This window comes from Mustela erminea, chromosome 3, assembly GCF_009829155.1.
Source record: "Mustela erminea isolate mMusErm1 chromosome 3, mMusErm1.Pri, whole genome shotgun sequence".
Classification (NCBI taxonomy): Eukaryota; Metazoa; Chordata; class Mammalia; order Carnivora; family Mustelidae; genus Mustela; species Mustela erminea.
The window spans coordinates 153,434,191-153,456,195 of NC_045616.1; the positions used below are offsets into that span (position 1 = coordinate 153,434,191).

The 22,005-nt window shown below is 40.0% G+C and overlaps 1 protein-coding gene across 1 annotated transcript in view; it reads left to right on the forward strand.

Annotated features, from left to right (window-relative positions):
* The window catches only part of DNAH5 (dynein axonemal heavy chain 5), a 264,535-nt gene that overhangs the window by 137,047 nt on the left and 105,483 nt on the right, over positions 1–22,005 (forward strand). The window contains exons 36-44 of the mRNA XM_032337743.1: positions 1,430–1,608; positions 1,984–2,171; positions 2,500–2,694; positions 7,261–7,395; positions 8,227–8,334; positions 10,483–10,636; positions 15,978–16,124; positions 18,464–18,705; positions 21,677–21,853. Of these exons, the coding sequence (XP_032193634.1) occupies positions 1,430–1,608; positions 1,984–2,171; positions 2,500–2,694; positions 7,261–7,395; positions 8,227–8,334; positions 10,483–10,636; positions 15,978–16,124; positions 18,464–18,705; positions 21,677–21,853 (1,525 nt within the window). The remainder of the gene's footprint in view (positions 1–1,429; positions 1,609–1,983; positions 2,172–2,499; positions 2,695–7,260; positions 7,396–8,226; positions 8,335–10,482; positions 10,637–15,977; positions 16,125–18,463; positions 18,706–21,676; positions 21,854–22,005) is intronic.

Sequence of the window (22,005 nt, forward strand, 5' to 3'; positions counted from 1 at the left end):
ACCTGGCGGGGTGGACATGTTCTAGAACCCGGCGGTGTTAGGGCGTGTCGCCAGACACGTAAGCTCGAGTCTCAGCTCTGCCGCCACAATCCTGAGGAAAGGATTTCCATCTCTGGGAACCTTTCCCCTCGTCTGCAAAATGGGAAAAAACAACAGTAGCTTCCCTGCAGGGTTCTCCGCTCTGGGCTTACGTGAGATCTTGTAGGTGGAGCCCATCACGTGAACTATTCTTACTGAGACGGCTCTGCCAGGGATAGCGGACGGGCAAGATGAGAAAGAAAACCTTGAATTAAAAGGCAAAATCAAAGTGAGCTTGGGAGTCCTCCTGAGTTTACCTTGTCTTCTCCCTCTCCGGGCTCTGCGTACTTTCAGGGCTCAGCCATTTACTAGCCTATTTTAGGAGCCCACTTCTGATAAAATACAGACTCTAGAGGACCTCCAGTTGATGTGCTCACTGTTTATTTCCACCCTTCATGCTGGACAATCACTTTCTATCCTTTGAAATATTTTTCGAGTCCAGATGAATGCTTTACAGAGCTCAGCCACAAGAAAGCCCTCAACTGCATCACTTTATAGACTTCCTTTGACAACACAGTGGGATGCTGGGGGATCGAGTAATTCATCAGCGAGTTATCAGGTTAGTTTTCTCCTTCCCAGGCAGTCTTGTATTTTCTTCCAGAATCTTCTGTTAATATCATGCAGTAAGAGACAGTAGAAGGTGTGTGTAGGGACAGGAGTTGTTCCCAGAAATAGATCAAAGATGTGATTATTTAGCAATGTGTGATTCAGATATCAAATATCATGCCCCCAATACCTCAAATTATTCATTAGATTCAAAAGGGGATTAGTCTTTTATTTTTTTTTAAAGATTATTTGAAGTGGGTAAGGGCAGCAGGAGAGGGCAAGAGAGAATCCCAAGCAGACTCCACGATGAACAGAGCCCCACGCAGGGCTCCATCTCACGAACCTGAGATCATAACCTGAGCCAAAACCAAGAGTCAAATGCTTAACTGACTGTACCACCCAAAAGGCAGTTAATCAAATGGTGTCCAGTCTGTTCTATAGAGTATTATTCTTTAAAGGTTGGTAGGTTTTTGTGAAAATTTGCCAAGTAAGTTTTGGAAATGCTATGTACTATTTTTCCACGCTTGGAGAATCTCACTACACATTATCCTGAGAAAGCTCATTGGACCTTTTTAAGAATTTTCAAACTTACTTGGCCATAGGCCATCCCCTCCTCTTTCCTCTACACACGTTTATATCTGTAAGAAAAGCATATATTAAGATGCAGTTCGGGAAATATTATGTAGGGACAGTGGCTCGACTTTTCCCTTTTTAAATCTGGTGCAGGTTTCATTTTTCTGTGGCGTCTCCGCAGTGCCTTCTGGGTGCTGGCGGGATGGTTCTAGTGATGTCTCGTTTCCTCCAGGTGTTACATCACGTTGGCTCAGGCTCTGGGAATGAGCATGGGAGGCGCTCCCGCCGGACCTGCAGGAACCGGGAAAACCGAGACCACGAAAGATATGGGACGATGTCTTGGGAAGTATGTTGTGGTTTTCAATTGTTCTGACCAGATGGATTTCCGAGGCCTTGGACGAATTTTTAAAGGTGATGGTTATAGTTTTTACTTGATGAAAAATTTAAGCTAAGGTGGAATATCTTGTTAAGATTTCTTTTCTTCAACCATTGGCTACAGTGCAGTGTCATTTTTCAACTTCGTGCAACTTTTTGGAAACTGAACCTCGCGGTGTTGTGGGGATCAAATGTCCTGCTCACTCGCCTTCATCGCCGCAGGTTGGCCGCTTCCAGATGAAGTACCACATGGTGAATCATTTTGGGGGCACCCTGTGCAGAGTCTGTTTGTTCAAGTTTATTTTTGAACAGACTTATCTCTGGCTTGTCTTGGCAGCTGCAAAATGCCCTTTTCCCCGGCTTTTTGAAATTATATACTAATTGGATTTTCTATTTAATTTTCCTTCGAAGGACTGGCACAGTCTGGATCCTGGGGTTGTTTTGATGAATTTAACCGTATCGATTTACCAGTTCTGTCCGTGGCAGCCCAGCAAATTTCCATTATTCTGACATGTAAAAAGGAGCGGAAAAAGTCTTTTATTTTTACCGATGGAGATAAAGTGACTATGAACCCTGAATTTGGACTTTTCCTGACCATGGTAAGGAACCACAGGGAGAGCTGCTGAATGTCAGTCTTATCACAGCTTTCATGCCTCGCCCGGTCTCAGGGCCCTTCGTTTCCATGGACGGAAATTGGGACGGTATTTTTAACTCCTGTGTGAAAGCCTTGGGTGTTAAACAAAGCTCATCGTAATAACCTGTGATGTCGTCTCTCCAGTTAAAAGGGGAGTAAGATATGTAAGTGCGTTCTCCAGTGATCAGTCCAGATTTGCTGCCTGTGCTCGATGAATCTGTTTCTGGCATACCGGTGGGGGTGTGCTGCCCCGTGACCATGACGTTCACCCCTGGTGTTTATTTCCCGTGTAGAATCCTGGCTATGCTGGGCGGCAGGAGCTCCCTGAGAACCTGAAGATTAACTTCCGCTCCGTGGCCATGATGGTGCCCGACCGGCAGATTATCATAAGGGTGAAGCTGGCTAGTTGTGGCTTCATCGACAACGTTGTTCTGGCCCGGAAGTTCTTCACACTCTACAAGCTGTGCGAGGAGCAGCTTTCTAAGCAGGTGTGAGGTGCTGGGGGGCTCTCCGCACTTAGCCCCCTTAGTTCTTCTCTTCTGTGAAATTTGCTCGTTTTGAAAAATTGTAGGCTAGGACTGTCGGCAGATTACGTTAGTGATACGAAGTTGAAAGTCATATCATTACAAAATTAATTTTATATGCATAGTTTTTTAAAGTGCTCTTAGATAAATTAATATTTGTGGCATAAGAAATGAGGTAAGTACTTTTGGAACTGATTGAAGAGCCAAAGAATTATAAATATGAATATTTGCTCTTTATCCCACCGGTATATTAATCATAATGTGTGCTGTGTGTCCTCATGGTTTTCAGGAACCTCTTAGACATTGCTCTTCTCACTTCCAAGTCCCTCATGTAGCGGCCATGCCTTGCTAATAATAGTCTATTTTATCTACTGTCACTTTTTAAAAAATTTATTTCTCATTTTTATAATTTAAATTCAATTAACATATAGTGTATTATTAGTTTCAGAGATAGAGTTTAGTGATTCATTTACTGTAATTTTTTTAAAAAAGATTTTATTTATTTATTTGAGAAAGAGCGTGAGCAGGGAGGAGGGAGAGGCAGAGGGAGAAGCAGACTCCTGGGTGAGTAGGGGCCCCGCCAAGGGGCTCCATCCTAGGACCCTGGGATCATGACCTGGGCCGAAGGCAGACGCTTAACTGACCGAGCCCCCCAGGTGCCTTCCTAGCACTGTTTAGAGTAGCAGTTTCTGACATCATGCAGTTTTTTTTTTTTTTAAAGGTTTTATTTATTTATTTGACAGAGAGAAATCACAAGTAGATGGAGAGGCAGGTAGAGAGAGAGAGAGAGGGAAGCAGGCTCCCTGCTGAGCAGAGAGCCCGACGCGGGACTCAATCCCAGGACCCTGAGATCATGACCTGAGCCGAAGGCAGCGGCTTAACCCACTGAGCCACCCAGGCGCCCCTCATGCAGTTTTTTAATTATGAGGCATGAAACTAATCTTACATTACTTTTGTAGGAGTTATCTGTTGCTGTTTGGCAATAGTCCCATAAATTTGCCAGCTTAAAACAATACATAATTATTATTTCGTGTTTTCTGTGGGTCAGGAGTCCTGGTCCAGCTTGGCTGGGTCCTCTGCTTAGAGTGTAACAAGGCTTCAATCAAGTCTTGGGCCCGTTCTTGACTGGGGGAGGACTTACTTTTATGCTCACTCCAGTTGTTGGGAGAATTCTGTTCTCGAGGTTGGAAGACTGGGGGATTCAGTTTCTTGCCGGCTGTCAGCTGGACAAGGCCGCACCACCGGTCCCCACAGGCTGCACGCTGCTATCTGCCTCATGGCTGCTTGCCCTCTCAACGTCCGTGAGGGGAAGAGGTTCCAGCAAGCTGGCTGCAGCAGTCTTGTATTGGGATTCTCCGGAGAAACAGAACCAATATGATACATTCATTTATACCTACAAAGAAATTCATTATACAGTATTAGGTCACACACGTATGTAGGTAGAGAGGTCCCAGACTTTATTGTCTATAAGCTGGAAACCAGGAAAGATGGGGGTGTAGTTTGAAGGGATGATGGTGTAGATTCTAGTCCAAGTCTGAAGGCCAGACAGTCGGGAGAACTGAGGACAGGAGAAGGTTGATATCCCAGCCCAGCAGTAGGGCAGAGAGAGTGAATCCAACCTCCTCTGCCTTTTTGTTCTATTCAGGTCTCCATCGATGGGGTGGTGCCCACCCACACTGGGGAGGGCCATCTTCTTTACTCAACCCACCCGTTCAATGCTAGTCTCTTCCAGAAACTCATTTAGAGACACATTCACGGATAATGTTCGATCAGCTACTCCTGTGGCCCACTCAAATTGACACATAAAATCAGCCATCACAAATCTTAAGTAATATGACCACAGAATCACATATATACAATCACATATGACCTGTCACCTTTGCTGTATTGTATTGGTTAAAGCAAATCACAGGTCCTACCACACTCAAGGGGAAAAGATCACACCAGGAAGTGGGGATCATGGCACAGATCGTTAGGACATATAAATAAACATTGCCAAAAGCACATGCTAAATAATAAAACACTAAAATAAGCATAAAACTGTAACACGAATAAAGCTTCCTGACATACATAACTTCGATCCTTCTCTTCACTCTCCTCCATTCCCAGCTTCTTTGACTATTTTTTTATACCCCCAGCCTCCATTAAATTATATTTTCTCTAAAAATATTCTTGGTTTCTTCTGCTTATTGCAGCCTTTACTCACCCATTCTTCTTCTTCCTCTGTCAAGTGTTTTTCCATTTTCTTTCTTTCTTTCTTTCTTTCTTTCTTTCTTTCTTTCTTTCTTTCTTTCTTTCTTTCTAAAAGATTTAATTTATTTATTTGCAGACAGAGATCACAAGTAGGCAGAGAGGCAGGCAAGAGAGAGAGGGAAGCAGGGTCCCTGCTGAGCAGAGAGTTCCATGCGGGGTTCGATCCCAGGACCCTGGGACCATGTCCTGAGCTGAAGGCAGAGGTTTAACCCGCTGAGCCACCCGGGCGCCCCTCCACACTGTTTCTTGTATGTAGAAAACTCCCACATCACCGACTCTGGTCTTCTTCTCTACTATCGCCTTTCTCTTTCTGTCATGCCCCCTGCTCACGGGGTCATTGTCCGACAAAATGAGTCAACGCACCCAAAACAGTTGGCCCTGTGCTGATTGATCTCTGGGTGAACATCCTGTGAATCTCACCTCATGCCCACACATTAAGTGAGTCCAGTTCTGAGAAGTTTTCCTTAATTAATTCCACACACCAGCACTTTCAAGTCATTGTTACTTTTTGGTGAATTTGTTTACGTTTTTATCATGTTACTTCTATTAGAATTTAAGCTCCTTGAAATCAAGTAGGAACTCCATCGGAATATTTTTCTGGGCTCCATCCCCCCATTGGTGAGTATGAAGTGATGCATACAACTCCAGTCACCTTAGCAAATAATTGGTTATTTTTTCATGTGGTAAAACATACATAATATTAACTTTACCACCTTAACCATCTTTAAGTGTACAATTCAGTAGTGTTAAGTGTATTTACAATGTGGGACACTTGAGTGGCTCAGTCGGTTAAGCCTCTGCCTTCGGCTCAGGTCATGATCCCAGGATCATGGGATGGAGCCCAGCATCAGGCTCCTTACTCAGCGGGAGCCTGCTTCTCCCTCTCCCTGCCACTCCCCCTACTTGTGCATCCTCTCTCTCTCTCTGACAAATAAATAAAATCTTTTAAAAAAGGTGTATTCACGATGCTATGAGACTAATCTCCGTAACTTTTTCCTTTTGCAAAACTCTGAAACCATTAAACAGCGATTGCTCTCTTATTCTTACCCTCAGTCCCAGATAACCCCCTGCTTTACTTCTTGTTTTTATGTTTTTTACTGCTTTGTATTTTACATGAGATACCTCACATAAAGGGGATCATACAGCATTTGTCTTTTTTTGACTGGCTTATTTGCTTAGCATGAGCCTCAAGGTTCATTTGTGGTATTGGGGGTGACAGAGTTCCTTTTTATGACTGAATAACATTCCACTGTATGGCTATACCACATTTTTTCTTCCATTCATCCATCTATGGGCATTCGAGTTGCTTCCACCACTAGGCTACAGTGACTGCTACTGCTATGAACATGGGTGTACAAATATCTCTTTGAGCTCCTGCTTTCGATTACTTAGGTATATACCTAGAAGTGGGATTTCTGGATCATATGGTAGTTCTATTTTCAAATTTTTTGAGCAACTGCCATACTGTTTTCTATAGTGGTTGGTAACATATGATACCAGGGTGACCCAGTTGATTGAGGGTCTGACTCTTGATTTCAGCTCTGGTCATGATCTCAGGGTCATGGGATCAAGCCTTGCATCTAGCTTTGTGCTCAGCTTGGAGTCAGCTGGAGATTCTCTCTCTTCCTCTCCCTCTGACCCTCTCCCCGCTCATACTAGCTCAATAAATAAATAAATAAATAAATAAAGTTTATAGTGGTTGGATAATTGGGTTTTAATTATTCACTTTACATGTGATGAAATTTGGTGTTATTGAGCTTTTATAAATATATATTAAGGGAATAACCAAGCTGGGGGCTTGGCTTTCTGACTTGTCCTTATTTCCCAGTTGTATGTAATCCTAGAATGTAGCTACTTTTCTTCTTCCTTAATACCTTTGTCTTTTAGGCATCATATATAAATATATATTCTCCTGGTTCAGAATTTTAGCTTTAGATATACGAGGAAATTTTTCTATGGATGACTGATTAAGAAGAGGCTCAGGGGGACGCGTATACTTCAAGAGGAAATTTATTCCTTTCTCCCTGTCAAGATAAATTTATTAGTTCTGGCCTAAGAGCTTAAATTAATGGTCATATATGAGAGGACTCTTTTGGATATTCTCAATTTGCTCCAAATATATATTGATAAAAATTTATTGCTCCACCAGCTGTACAGTTTTTTTCTAAAGGAAAATTACAGTTTGTTCATTATTGTGAATAGGCCTTTTGTCAAATGTATAGTTTTCACGCATAAGTTAATGTTGAAAATAAGCCCTGTGTACCTCATGTGCTTCAGGTACATTATGATTTTGGTCTGCGGAACATTCTGTCAGTTCTGCGAACACTGGGAGCAGCCAAAAGAGCCAACCCCACGGATACGGAATCAACGATCGTCATGCGCGTTCTACGAGACATGAATCTTTCCAAACTGGTAAGATTCACAGATGGAAATGTTCCACCCACTTTAATATCAGCTAACTAAGCACAAATGAGATTTAGAAATATTTATTTAAAATACTCATTTAAAATGCTTAATTATCAGCTAAAAGCGCTGGAGAGCATAACTTTAAATTAGACTTTTTCGGAAGTTATTTTTACAGTAACTCAGATCTAGTATAACATATGCCTATTTCCATAGAATTGAAATGGATTTTTAAAAATCCACATGTTAAGTTTCCAAATACCTTGAAATACTTTTGGATTTTAGAGCTAAAATCTCACCTTCTTTAAAGTCTGTAGAGCCCAGCAGGAAATTATATGTAAATTTAACAAGTGTGTAATAATTTCACACTCTTTCATTTCACAGTAGAGACTGAAAATCCTTTGTGTTCAATATCAGCAAATCTATGCACAGGTGACAGAATGATATATTTTTATTTCAAAATAAAAGTGTGAGGCAAATTCCAATTCATGAATTTGTTACTGTCTCTTATTTAAATTACTTTTTAAAATTCAAATTAGAAACTTGTAGGCTATATAGTAACTCTCCAAACTGGTTATTTCATGGGGAGGTGGTTCTGTAGGCAAATTTTTCCTTTATCTACTTCCTTCCATTTTCCTCTTCTTCCTCCCTTTTCTCTCCCCCCTTTCTATAAATAGCTAACTTACGGGTAGCAGGAGAAAATATTTCTCAACTTCAACGAAGATGGTATTTTATTTATTAATAGTTTTGATAAAATAATTTGGTATGTTCAGCATTTTCAGTTTATCTGTACATCGTGCAAAAATAGTTGGTCCAGTTTCCGTTCCTTTTCTCTTTTAGATTGATGAGGATGAACCCTTATTTTTGAGTTTGATTGAAGATCTCTTCCCAAATATTCTTCTGGACAAAGCAGGTTACCCTGAACTGGAAATGGCGATTAGTAGACAGGTAATACATTTCTCAGGGCATCCAGGGCTATGTCCCTCCTGTTGGAATTTCATGGGCGTCAGGTGGCGCTGATAGATTCCAGCTCTGTGGGTTCCAAGAACAGCGCCCAGGGCTGTGGCCAGTGTTTCAGGACAGGCTTTTCCTCACCACTGACAGAGCTCCTCCAGCCAGGGAGTCCCCCACCATCCCACAGCCACATGTTTAGCTGGCCATGTGCCCAGGGTCCCATTATTGATGGAAGCTGGTCCACACCAGATTCCGAAAGAAATATGACAAGGGAGCAGGAGGAGTGGGGCTCAGCTGGCTGCCTTGCCTGGCCCAGCTTGGCTTTTTCTGTGGCCCTGGTGTTTCCACATGGCCTTGACCTCTGACTCCTGCCCCTGAGAGTCATACACAATGATCTCATGAGGCTCCTCACCTGTCATTCTTTTCTCCCAGGCCCAGCATCACTTGCAATTTCTTCCTGGGGCCCTGGGGGGTCTACCACGTTATACGTATCATTACGGGTCCAGATTTCCCATGACACTTGATAGAGCTTTGCTTTCTTATAGTTTTCCTAGGAGTGAAAATGAACCATGTAAACCTTATGCTTCTGTATCTTTTCCTACAAGGAAGAGTTTGGGGGGAAAAAAAGTTTTATAGAAGTGGCGATTAGCTCATATTTATAAAATACATTTGAATTCTTTGAAGATATTTGTGAACAAAAATCAAATCTAATGGATTTAGAATCCATTCTCATGGAATTTAGAATTTAGAATTTCAGAATCCAATCTAATGGAATTTGATGGATATTTTCCTTTTAAAAATAAGTATATAAAAATCTTCATCTCCAGAGCCCGTGGGTGGCCCAGTTAAGCATCTGACTCTTGATTTTGGCTCAGGTCGTGATCTTAGGGTCCTGAGATAGAGCCCTGCGTGGGCCTGTGTTCAGGAGGAGTCTGCTTGAGGTTCTGTCTTTCCCTTCACCCTCTGCTCACCCCCTAAAATAAAGAAATAAAATCTTAAAAAAAATCTTAATCTCCTGATCAGGTAAGAGTGATGATTCATTTTGCAAATGGTTTCTTCATCATATGGCTGAATTAATTGTAGCATTGTCTTAAAAACTTAGTATAAGTCACGTATAGGGTGACTAACAGCATAATTTGTAGCATATGAAAATTTGAAAAGCATAGATGTATAGCATAAAATGATACATGATTATTATCCAACAATTATTTAAGTAAAAATAAAAGCATCGTTCATAGTGTGTTTAAGCATAGCACGATAGAGCTGAGTTTCCTGGGCTCACATCCCCACTCTATAAGTAATAATCTTGGGGAAATTGCTAGGTCCCTCTGTGCCTCAGTTTTCTTCTCTGTAAAAGAAAGATATCGATAGGACTAATCTTATAGTGTTGTTATGAATATAGAACTTAGAATAGTGTTTGGCATGTTAACTTTCACGCATGTGTTGTACAGATTAAAACTACCCAGTAGATTTATAGACAGTTGGAATTTTCTATGGAATATCAGTCAACTTGGTATGCTGCAAAGTTTTTCAGTTACTAAATATCACATTTTAAATTAAAGATTCAAAATGCATATTGACATTTGAGTCTTTATTCTTAAGTTGTTCCTAGGCATATATTCAAGGATATATTAATATAAATGTATTCAATTGTTGAAGGCAAATGCAGTTGCTTCTTATTGGCTTGGGATAACATTTTGAGTGTTCAATTTGCTCTTTGTCTTTGTATATATATATATTTTATGCAATATATATGAAAATTTTCTATTTTAAATTAACTCCATGCCACACTTTGGGGTCGAACTGACAAGCCTGAGATCAGGCGTTACACTGACTGAGCCTTCCAGGGACCCCAGCAATCTATCTTTTTTTGTGGTAAAATCCATAACATAAAATTTACCATTTAACCATTTTTAAATGTATTTTTCAGTGGCATTAAGTACATTCACATTATTGTGCAAAACATCATCACCATCCATCTTCAGAACTTCTCTTACCTTCCCAAACTGAGACTCCATGCCCATTAAACAATAACCCCCATTCCTCTCCCCACCCCCACTCAGTGTCTGTGCTTATTTTGAGCACAATGGTAAGTCCCAGTTGCTGTTGATATGGCCCAATATGGGGCTTTTATGTTTTCAGGTTGAAGAAGCTGGTTTAATCAACCATCCTCCTTGGAAACTCAAAGTCATCCAGCTGTTTGAGACTCAGAGAGTACGGCATGGGATGATGGCCCTGGGGCCCAGTGGAGCAGGAAAGACCACCTGCATCCACACCTTGATGAAAGCCATGGCCGGTAAGGGGGTGGCCACGCCCCATTGCTCTGGGCGACACATTTAAATAGTTGTGACCCATTTGAATATTCCAAGCGGTACACAAAAGTCAGACACATTAATATATTTGTATAGGAGAGAATGCGGCTTTACTGATTATTGGGTACATTTTAGAGATAACATAATAATGAACTAGAAGGGAAAAAGCTTTTTCAGCTTTATTGGGATGTAATTGACATATAACATCATGTTTAGTGTGTACAGTGTATTGACTTGGAACATTTGTATGATGCACATGATTATCACCATGAGATTCGACCCCCATCTTATCACATAGGACCATTTCTTTTTTGGTGGTAAGAATATTTAAGATCTACTCTTCTAGCAACATTCAAGTATATGATACAGCATAATTAGCTATAATCACTCTACTACAGTAGGCTATAATGTACATTAGACCCCCATACCTATTGATCCTTTAGCTGGAAGTTTGTACCCATTGCCCAATATCTCCCCATTTCCCTACACCTCAGATAGTGGTAACCACCATTACACTATTTGATTTTTTTAGATTCCATATATAAGTGATACCACAAAGTATTTGTCTTTCCCTGTCTGACTTAATTCATTTAGCATGATATTCTCAAGGTCTATCCATGTTCATTGCAAGTGACAGGATGTCCTTCTAGCTCATGATTGAGTAATAAATACATAAATAAATATACATATATAAAAATAAATATACATATATATGTATACACACACACACCACATTTTTTAAATCCATTCATCTATTAATGGACATTTAAATTGTTTCCATATCTTGGCTTCTGGGAATAATGTTGTGTGAAAAAATTTCTGAACAGTGACTTTACGTATTGCGATGTATGTTTTACTCATGTCATTTAATTTTCACAATGATCTTGAGATGTGGCTATTACCATCCCATTTTGTACAAAAATTCAAGGCTCAAATTCAGAAATGCTCCGTGTTGCAAAGACGGTAAGTGGTAGGATTCGGAATTAATGTCAGGGTCCACTAATGGAAAGCCTAGACTTTTTCCATTATAATTTGCCACACTTTCCAGTACGACTTAATATAACCTCCCAGTACACAAAAAAATCATGGCAATTTCAATTCCTAAAGTCATCCTAATCACAAACTAATTTCCTACCTAGAATCAGATGTTTTTGTGGTGAAGTTAAATGAAGGCATTTAATTTCCAGATCTCCCTAAGCCTTAGATAGCTAAGTTCCTACCTAGCGCTAGGTCATCTAAAGATAACAGGCATTGCCACATTTGTGATTATTCTTCTCTTTCCTGATTGGACATTGATATCTCTCATACTGAAAGTACTGTGTCGGCAGCTCTTGGCCATGGCAGATTTGGGTTCCAAAATTGCACAGAACTCTGGCCGTTGGGATGTGCAGACATGGTCCCACAGGGAAAAGGTGCCTGGCTGGGTTTCCAGGAAGCCCATGCAGCCCCAGTGCACCGATCTTGAGTTGGTGGTTGTGGAGACTGTTCTATATTGCTCTAGGTTCTTGCACACGTTGGACGTAGTCTAGGTTTCCTCAGCGATGGGGCCCAGTGAATTCCGTACATCAATACTCCACCAGGGAGTCTCCACACTGAGAAAGAAGTGTGCTTCCTGCTATCACTCACCTTGCCTAAACTGAGAACTCACACCTGCAAGACTTATCATGTGCTTTTCACGTGCTGTTAAGATTGTGTCTGGGGATTTTTATGGTGCTTTGAAATGATGTGTTCTCTCAAATTATGCCTAATAATACTTTCTTGTTGGTATGTTGCTGCCTTCTGTTTACAATAAAGTACAAATGCACCTGGTAAAATGGCTTGAACAAAGGAGTTCTAAATATTAAACAACAGTGATACATTATGTATAATAAATTATGTAACCCATATGGTATCACTGGTTTTGAAGAAGTTCTTTGCAAAGATGAATTAATCATTAGCTGTTGATTAACCTATTCTTGGTTTTAAATGTAGGGAAAATAGTCATTATTTTAAGCAACGCATTGTTTCTTGCTGAAACCATTCATTATCCCAAAGATCAAGAAGGTAATTGGGTTGGACTTATACTAGACCCACATATATTTGTTTCCTGATTCATCAAATTTCTCTAATGTTTGAGGTCCTGCTAGTTTCGGTAGCAGAAATGGGAAAGCAGGCATGAAAACAAAAGGCTGTGTCTTCAAGGAACTTACAGCTTAGTGGAGTAACACAGATAGTTATTAGTCAACACAGAATTGCTAGGAGGAGGTTTGGACAATTATGTTGTGAGCAGAGGCAAAGGAGATCAGAAGCTTTTCTAAGGAATTATAGGAAGGCTTACAGAGTATGTGCTAGGTTGAGTAGCATTTGGATAAAAGGCCTTCTTAGCAGAATGAAGAGCCCATGCATGTAGGGGGAACTGGAGAGAGCATGGCATACCCAGAAATTGCTTTGGTATGGATAAATGTAATTTGTGTGTGGGTGGGAGTAGGGGAGGTGTAACAGAAGCTACTGGAACCCAGCACCTCATCCCTTTGGCCTTCCCCTGGTACAGGTGTGGCTGTTGGACAGCTTCTCCCACAAATGCCAGTGGTGTCCCCTCTACCCACAGTTTGGTAACAGTGGACATTGTGCTATGAACATTGGGGAATATATGGCCCCTCTTTTCACTCCATCTCTATCTGTGGGGTAAATGCCCAGTAGTGCAATTGCTGGGTCATAGGGAAGCTCTATTTTTAATTTTTTGAGGAACCTCCACATTGTTTTCCAGAGTGGCTGCCCCAGTTTGCATTCCCACCAGCAGTGTAAGAGGGTTCCCCTTTCTCCACAGCCTCTCCAACATTTGTTGTTTCTTGCTTTGTCAACTTTTTGCCATTCTAACTGGTGTAAAGTGGTATCTCAATGTGGTTTTGATTTGAATCTCCCTGATGGCTAATGATGATGAACATTTTTTCATGTGTCTGTCAGCCATTTGTATGTCTTCTTTGGAGAAGTGTCTCTTCATGTCTTCTGCCCATTTTTGATGTGAGTATCTGTTTTGTGTGTGTTGAGTTTGAGAAGTTCTTTATAGATCTTGGATATCAGCCCTTTGTCTGTAGAGTCATTTGCAAATATCTTCTCCCATTTCTTGGGTTGCCTCTTTGTTTTGTTGACTATTTGCTTTGCTGTGCAGAAGCTTTTTTTCTTGATGAAGTCCCAAAAATTCATTTTCGTTTTTGTTTCTCTTGCCTTTGGAGACATGTCTTGAAAGAAGTTGCTATGGCCAATGTCGAATAGGTTATTGCCTATGTTCTCCTTTAGGATTTTGTTCACATTGAGGTCTTTCATCTGTTTTGAGTTTATCTTTGTATATGGTGTAAGAGAATGGTCGAGTTTCATTCTTCTTTATATAGCTGTCTAGTTTTCTCAGGACCACTTATGGAACAGACTCTTATTTCCATTGGATATTTTAAATTAAAATGATGCAATTCTACCTACTACCATAATGAAATAATTTTTGACAGTTTTTCTTATATGGGCAACAGACCAAATCCAGTTTTTACCTATGACACTGTCATACTGTTTGAGAGTTTGCTGGCCTTTTATAAAGTGTGATTAGCTTAAAAAACAGTTTTGCTTGTCTTATGGATATCATTTATTGAAAAAACTGAATTGTGACTCAGTTAACTTCAACATCATAAAGTATTGCAGATAATTTCTCTGAGTCTTTTTATGATTTCAAAAAGGAGAACTAGGGGTGCCTGGGTGGCTCAGTGGGTTAAAGCCTCTGCCTTCAGCTCAGGTCTTGGTCTCAGAGTTGTGGGATCCAGGTCTGCATCGAGTTCTCTGCTCAGCAGGGAAACTGCTTCCTCCTCTCTCTCTGCCTGCCTCTCTATATACTTGTGATCTCTGTCAAATAAATAAATAAAATCTTAAAAAAAAAAAAAAAAAAAAGGAAAACTAAAGTGGTGCCTGGGTGGCTCAATTGGTTTAACATCTGCCATCAGCGAAGGTCATGATCCCAGGGTCCTGGGATCAAGTCCCAAATCCAGCTCAGCTCCTTGCTCATCAGGGAGCCTGCTTCTTTCTCTCCCTCTGCCTTTCCCCTGCTGTGTACTTTCTCTCGCTCTCTGTCAAATAAAGAAATAGAAATCTTAAAAAAAAAAAAGAAGAACTATGGTTTAATTTTAAATAGGTTTAAATATTTTTTATTTTTTTATTTCTTATTTATTTATTTTTTAAAAGATTTTATTTATTTGTTTGACAGAAAGAGAGAGAGAAAGAGAGATCACAAACAGGCAGAGAAGCAGGCTCCCCACTGAGCAGAGAGCCTGATGTGGGGCTTGATCCCAGGACCCTGAGACCATGACCTGAGCTGAAAGCAGAGGCTTAACCCACTGAGACACCCAGGAGCCCTGGTTTTAATATTTTTTAAGGATTTATTTGTTTATGTAAGAGAGGGAGAGCGAGGACGAGAGAGTGAGAGAGCAGGGAGGGGCAGGAGGTGGGGATGGAGCAGAGGGAGAGAAGCAGACTCCCCACTGAGTGGGTAACCCCTCAGAGCTCATGTGGGACTTGATCTCCCGACCCTGATATCATGATCTGAGCTGAAATCAGTTAAGCTGAACGCTTAACTGGCTGAGCCACCCAGGTGCCCCAGTTTTAAAGGGTTTTTAACACCTTTTTCACAGTGCATGGGTGTGTATGCTTGCCTGTGTTCACCAATCTTTCATGTGATATGTAATATTTTAGCATCCATTTTTATGATTTTGTACTTTAAACCTTATTCTTCACCTTTCTGCTTATTAACCACAGTCCCTTATGTACAGTGGGTGCATTCAGAGTAGTTTTAGGGTTTGGAGGATCAAAGACATTTTTCTGAGGTCAGCCACAAAGAAGAAGTCCTCGATTCTTGCAGGATTAGTTTAATGGACTTTTCCTAAATGAACAAGAACACATCTTAGCAAATCGAAGCCAGTAATGAAGAGAATGAGGCATCTTCTGGGTGACATTTCCGGGACTAGACTTATCTGGTATACCATAAATCAGAAGATTTCTGAGCTGTGAAATTTGAAAGATTTCCAGGTCATATTAATTTGTTCATTAGTGCCAACGTGGTATCTTTCCCCCCTTATGTTTCCTGTAATTTTCTTCTACATAAGGATAAAAACAAAAGTAGACTAGTCCATAAAATATGACAGTGTTAATTATGATAACTTGGAATGCAGTAAGACATATATTCTCTGTGTAATTTTGCTTTTTCGTATTTTGAACACCCGCTGATGGTATATTGCAAATTAGTTCAGTGCTACCTAAAGGATGGTTCACTCTGCATGTGAGTCATTTAAAATCTGGATTTACTTGGTACAGATTGTGGAAAGCCACACCGGGAACTGAGGATGAATCCTAAAGCGATTACGGCCCCACAGATGTTTGGTCGGCTTGACGTGGCCACGAACGACTGGACTGATGGGATATTTTCAACCCTTTGGAGGAAAACACTGAGGGCTAAGAAAGGTAGAAGATGAAGTATTATTTTTGACATGTCCTTCTAAATAAAATCCTTGGTCCCTATTTAGAATTAGTAGAACATGTTCTCCGTATAATATCTGAGCCAAGACTAAGAAGTCCTAAATCAGTGTATTTGATGAGGGTATTTTAAAGCCCCCTCGCTCACCTTTTTTCTTTGTTGTTGTTACAAGGGGAATTATTTTCCTTTTGAATAAATATTTCCGTTTCCCTGTGGTATCTTAGAATAAAAGAGAAAGAAAAAGCTGTTAAGGAAAATTGATGGTGTTGAATAAAGTGATTTTACTATAACTATTTCACTGAATCATTTAAAAATGTTACTTTTATTTAAGTCTAGGCTATTTTTAGAAGACTGATTCTCCTATAAAATCACAGGAGGAAAGGGTCTTCTTTGGGAAGAAGATTACATATACCAAAAATGAAGTTTATATTGAACTAAGAAATTATTCTGTTTAGGTATACCCTGGTGTTTGGTTGTCCTGTGAACCAACTGGTTAAAGGCTATTGGTTCTCTCTGAATTTTCGCTTACTTGTGGAGTCTGGAAATTGAGCCCATTGTTCCTAGAATATAAGCTCAGATGGAAGAGGTGACATTAACTCTGCTCTCACCATGCTTTCTCACTCCCGAATAAGGAGGAGAAAGGCGTAGTGAATGCACTTGAAGAGAGAAATAAGGATCCAGGAGAAGGACAAGATACTGGAGCTATTTCTTCAGGAACACTTTCTACTGATAAATGTTTAATGTGATGACATCCAAGTTCTCAGGGAATGGAGCTCATCAACCTAAAATCTGTTGTAGAAGAGACATGAAAACTTGGGATTTCAAAAGTGTGCTCATATTTGGAATTATTGCTTTACTGGAAATCAAATTTTGTTTCTGACCTTGTTTCAATAGTCCCGTGTAAACACAGATCCAGTGCCCAGTGCTCCCAAGAATGGGAGCTCAGAGACGTGTTTTTTTCCCTCCTTAAAGAGGGCAACATGCTTTTTCTAAATTCAAGTCCAATGAGCATAATGAAGATTTTCAGAGCAGTTGATTTGGCATTGAATATATTATAGGTTTTACACAGTAAATAAAAACTAGAGTTGCAAACTTGATCATGGTGTCAATAAAGAGAAACTAGAGACTACGTGAGTAAGAGGAACTATTAAACCAAATTCCTCAATTTATCATGGCCTTGTCATTGACCATTCTGCTGATGCTTGTCACTTTCTTTATTTCCAAATATCTCCATACATGACTCCCATTAGGTTTTGTCCCCAGTGGTCCTCCAAAATGACTCTTTCAAGGCCACTCAGATATAAATGGTCAGTTCTCAGGCTAGTCTGGCTCCCATAGTTCCTAGCACGGTTGATTACTCCGCTTCTTGAAACTCTTCCCTTGCTTGGATTCAGGGAAACTTTACCTGTTGGCTCTCCTTCTACTTCTGCCTCATGAGGGGTCTGACAGGGAGAGAAACCAGCAAAGGAGACACTACCAGAAGTCTGAACATCGAAGTGGCTCTGTCCTCAGACCTCCTGTTTCTGTCTACTTTTACTATCTAGAAAAAACCATACCCAGTCTATGGTTTTAAATGTTATTTCTAAGCTGGTGGCTTCTACATGTTCATCTTCAACCCTGACCTCTCCCTTGGACCTCTAGCTCAATGACACTATGGGATGTCTGTGGGACGTCTCCAATGTAAGACATGCAAGCAAGAGTTGATTCTGTGGTTCTGCCCGTCCTTCTGACTGTACTCACATTCTACTCCTTCATCTCTTCTTGCTTACTAGTTTCAACTTCTTGCTCTTCCTGGGACACCCTACCCTTGCACTTACTTTGAGACCATTGCACTTGCTATTCCTACTTTCTGGAAGATTCTATCTCTAGATCTTTCCATCAATTCATTCTCCTGAAATATTTTATTGACTGCCTTATCTAAAGCAATGCCCCATCCTCTTGTCCTTCTTAATTTTTCTTATCTTACATATTTCTTTGCTTATTGGTTTGATTATCATCTCCATCCCTTAGAATGTAAGCTTTGTGAAAGCAAGACATTGTCTTATTTACCATGATATCCCCAGACTCTAGGACAGTGCTGATATATAGGAAGTGCTCAATGAATATTTGTTCAATGAACAAATGACTGTTTGCTTTGATTATGTGCTTGAACAATTGGTATGTAAAGAACTGGAAAAGTCCTATAGGATAAAATAAGATAATCATGTCTATCAAAGTTTAATGACAATTGCATTAAGTTATAGTACTTATTCAAGTATAATAGCTATGGGTCTATGTATATCTGTGTCTGTATGCTTTCCCCCCCACCTGTGGTGGAATATTCTAGGCGAGCATATCTGGATAGTTCTTGATGGTCCAGTTGATGCCATTTGGATTGAAAATCTGAATTCTGTTTTGGATGATAACAAAACTCTAACCCTTGCGAATGGCGATCGGATTCCCATGGCTCCCAACTGCAAGATCATTTTTGAACCCCATAACATTGACAATGCTTCACCTGCTACTGTCTCAAGAAATGGAATGGTTTTCATGAGTTCATCTATCCTCGATTGGAGTCCTATTCTTGAGGTATGAGTGGAGTCTGTCTTTTGTGCACCGAGAGAGGAAAATGGATCTTTAGCATTTGTGTAGAGCGTGTTTCTGTAGAGTGCATTCCTATAGAGTGCGTTCCTGTAGAGCACGTGCTAATTTTTCTGCAGACCTGTGGTGTTGTTGCATCCCATCGCTGTTGTTTTTGGCAGCTCCTTGTCTGCTCCAGGACCTTGGAACCCTGACTGTCCCTTACAGCTTCCTTTAGCATTCTGGTGTCTGCAGGGATCTTCTCATCTCTGTGGACCTATGATTTCCACGGTGGGTTGTGGAGTAATTGCCAGCCATCACTGAATCAATAATCCCGCCAAACTGTGAATAAGTAAAATTTGATTTGATCACTTTGGGACTTCATGACATTCTAAAAAATACTCAGTCACATAAAGTTTGGGAGCAATCATCTTAGAATATCAGCTGGAAGAAAACAATTTATTAAAATTCCATCTAAGGGAAAAATTACATACAAGCAACTTCTTTGAGATCTACTAGTCATTGATTTTAGGTTTGTTCTTGGAAATAATATTTTAGATAATATCTCCAGTTCATGAAAAGGTATATTATTTTCCTATCACCAATACATTCTAGAGTATATTGATTATAATCAGATTATAGTTAAATGACTTGCACACTTAGATATTTTAAATGTTATAAGGCAAAATGCTTATTAGACAAGACAGATGTGAAATCTTTTTTGACATTGTTGGTGAAATTTATTATTTTATTTACATAATTTTTTTGGAGAAGATTTTGATTGAAAAATTACAAAATCATAATTTAATTAAGTAGATGTTTGCTTTATATTGTCATTGTTTTGTGCTTCTCTTTCTCTATGAATATATACTAGCTTTTAATAATATCTTCTCAAAATTTACAGAAACCTGGTTTGCAAAACGGTTTAGGTTTGGTAAAATGTGAAGATATGAGAAAAGAGGGGATTATAGAGAAAAATGATACTTATATATAATTGGATATGTCACTAAACATGCTTCTAAAGATTTCAGATTTCACAATCAAATTATCTGCCCATTAAGGAGAATACAGGGCAAGGGTTCTGACCCCTGGCTTTGCAAGAATAATCATCATCGACAGTTCTTTAAAATACAGCTGAAGGGATCATACCCCAGTTCTACCAGATTAGAATCTCAGGGTGGGGGAATGTGGTGGGGGGAGGTTCAGGAACTGGTTTGATTTTGCTTTTGTTTTTAAAAGCACCATAATAGGTCCAGATTTGGTAACTACAGCTACAGCAGCAAGCTCCAAGTAGAAAAGTATTTCTGTGATTTTCCCCAAATATTCACATTCACAAAGGCTTTTAAAGAATACTTTTATATGAGTAGCTAATGAATATTTAGACTTTTCTATTTATGCAGGAAGCTTCTATTATGTTCTATGTTGAGGCTGAATAAGGTTCCTACATTAAAGCTACATTTACTGGGGACACCTGGGTGGCTCAGTGGGTTGGGCCTCTGCTTTCCGCTCAGGTCATGATCTCAGGGTCCTGGGGTCGAGCCCCAAGTCGGGCTCTCAGCTCAGCGGGGAGTCTGCTTCCCCCTCTCTGCCTGCCTCTCTGCCTACCTGTGATCTCTGTCTGTCAAATAAGTAAAATCTTTAAAAAAAAAAAAAAGCTACACTTACTGAAGTGGGTTTTTTTTTTTTTTTTTTTTAAAGTAGGCTCCATACCCAGCGTGGAGCCCAACATAGGGCTTGACCTCACATCCCTGAGATCAAAACCTGAGCTGAGATCAACAGTCGGACACGCAACTGACTAAGCCACCCATGTGCCCCTTACCTAGTTTTTTTATGTATTTATTTATTTATTTATTTATTTTGTGGCTCCAATTTTGAAAGTTTATTTTGCCTTTTTTTTTTTTGATGAAGTGTTCAATGATTCATTATTTGCTTATAACACCCAGTGCTCACCTTAAATAACGCAGTTTCTTTTCACGAATGCTTAGCAAGAAGCAAGACTGACAAAGAATCAGACTGGAATTGTTGAGAGTGATCCAAGGCGGCTCCGAGGAAGTTATTAGAGGCAGACGGGTGGGAATCTTCTGCTCCTGGGAGCTAAGCTGATAACTTGACCCTGTGTTATGACATTGTTTTTGGTTCCATCAACTTAAAGTACTACTTTCTGTTTTTGTGGCTGTGGCACCCTGGTAAATTCATGAACTGATGAATAATTTGGAATCAACATTTTATTGCTTCTGTGTCTAAGAATGAGCCGATCTCTTGAGGCTGAAGGAACTTGCTTCAGCTTCAGAGAATATTTTGTGTCAGTGATATTTTGTTAGAAATCACACACACCTTTCTAATAGTGGGTTCACTAAATGACTCATTTCTCCATTTTCTGGAGTATTCTTGGGTATTTTTCTACATTGGTTATTAAGTTAGAAGACATAAAAGGAAACAACTAACTTGATAAATCCTTCTCCCTATTTAAAACAATGTGGGTGTGGATTTCCTTTGTTTGCGCGGGCCAGTCGCGCAATGGATAACGTGTCTGACTGCGGATTTCCTTTGTTTTTTTAATTCCTTTTTCTTTTCTTAAATTATTTCCCCATAAATGCCTCCTTATTTTGTTCTAGAATATTATAATTAAGAGCTTAAGACTTTTTCTCCCTCTTCACCTGAGCACACATATATAGGGAGGTAACAGAACGTGTGTGTCTGAATGCTGGCCTTGACGCCCACCAGCTATGGGATCCTGGACACATTACTTCAACTCTTTGGGTCTTGGTTTTCTCATCTGTAAAAAGAAGATAAGAATAATGCCTACCTCAAGCGTTATCTTGAGTATTAAACAATCTAATGAATGAAAGCACGGTTAGCGAGGCCTGACATCCTGTATGCCCTATTATCATTAATTAATATTTAAAAAATTATTGTTGCAAATGGACATTCTCTTGGTATGCTAATAAACTTATTAATGCATTAATCTGTCAATAAACAGGGTTTCCTTAAGAAACGCTCGCCTCAAGAAGCTGAAATTCTTCGTCAGCTCTACGGCAAGTCCTTCCCTGACCTCTACCGCTTCAGTATCCAGAACTTAGAATACAAGATGGAGATCCTTGAGGCTTTTGTAATCATGCAGAGCATTAACATGCTTCAAGGGCTGATCCCTCCAAAGGTAAATTGTTCAACTCTCTAGAAATTTCTCTCTTAGAGCCATGTTGTGCAGAGAGTACAATATTTGAAATTGCCTCTGTTAGACCCGTGGTTGGGGGATGTTTTAAACATGCACATGCATCTTCTGCATTTTTCTCATTTCTTTTTTCACCA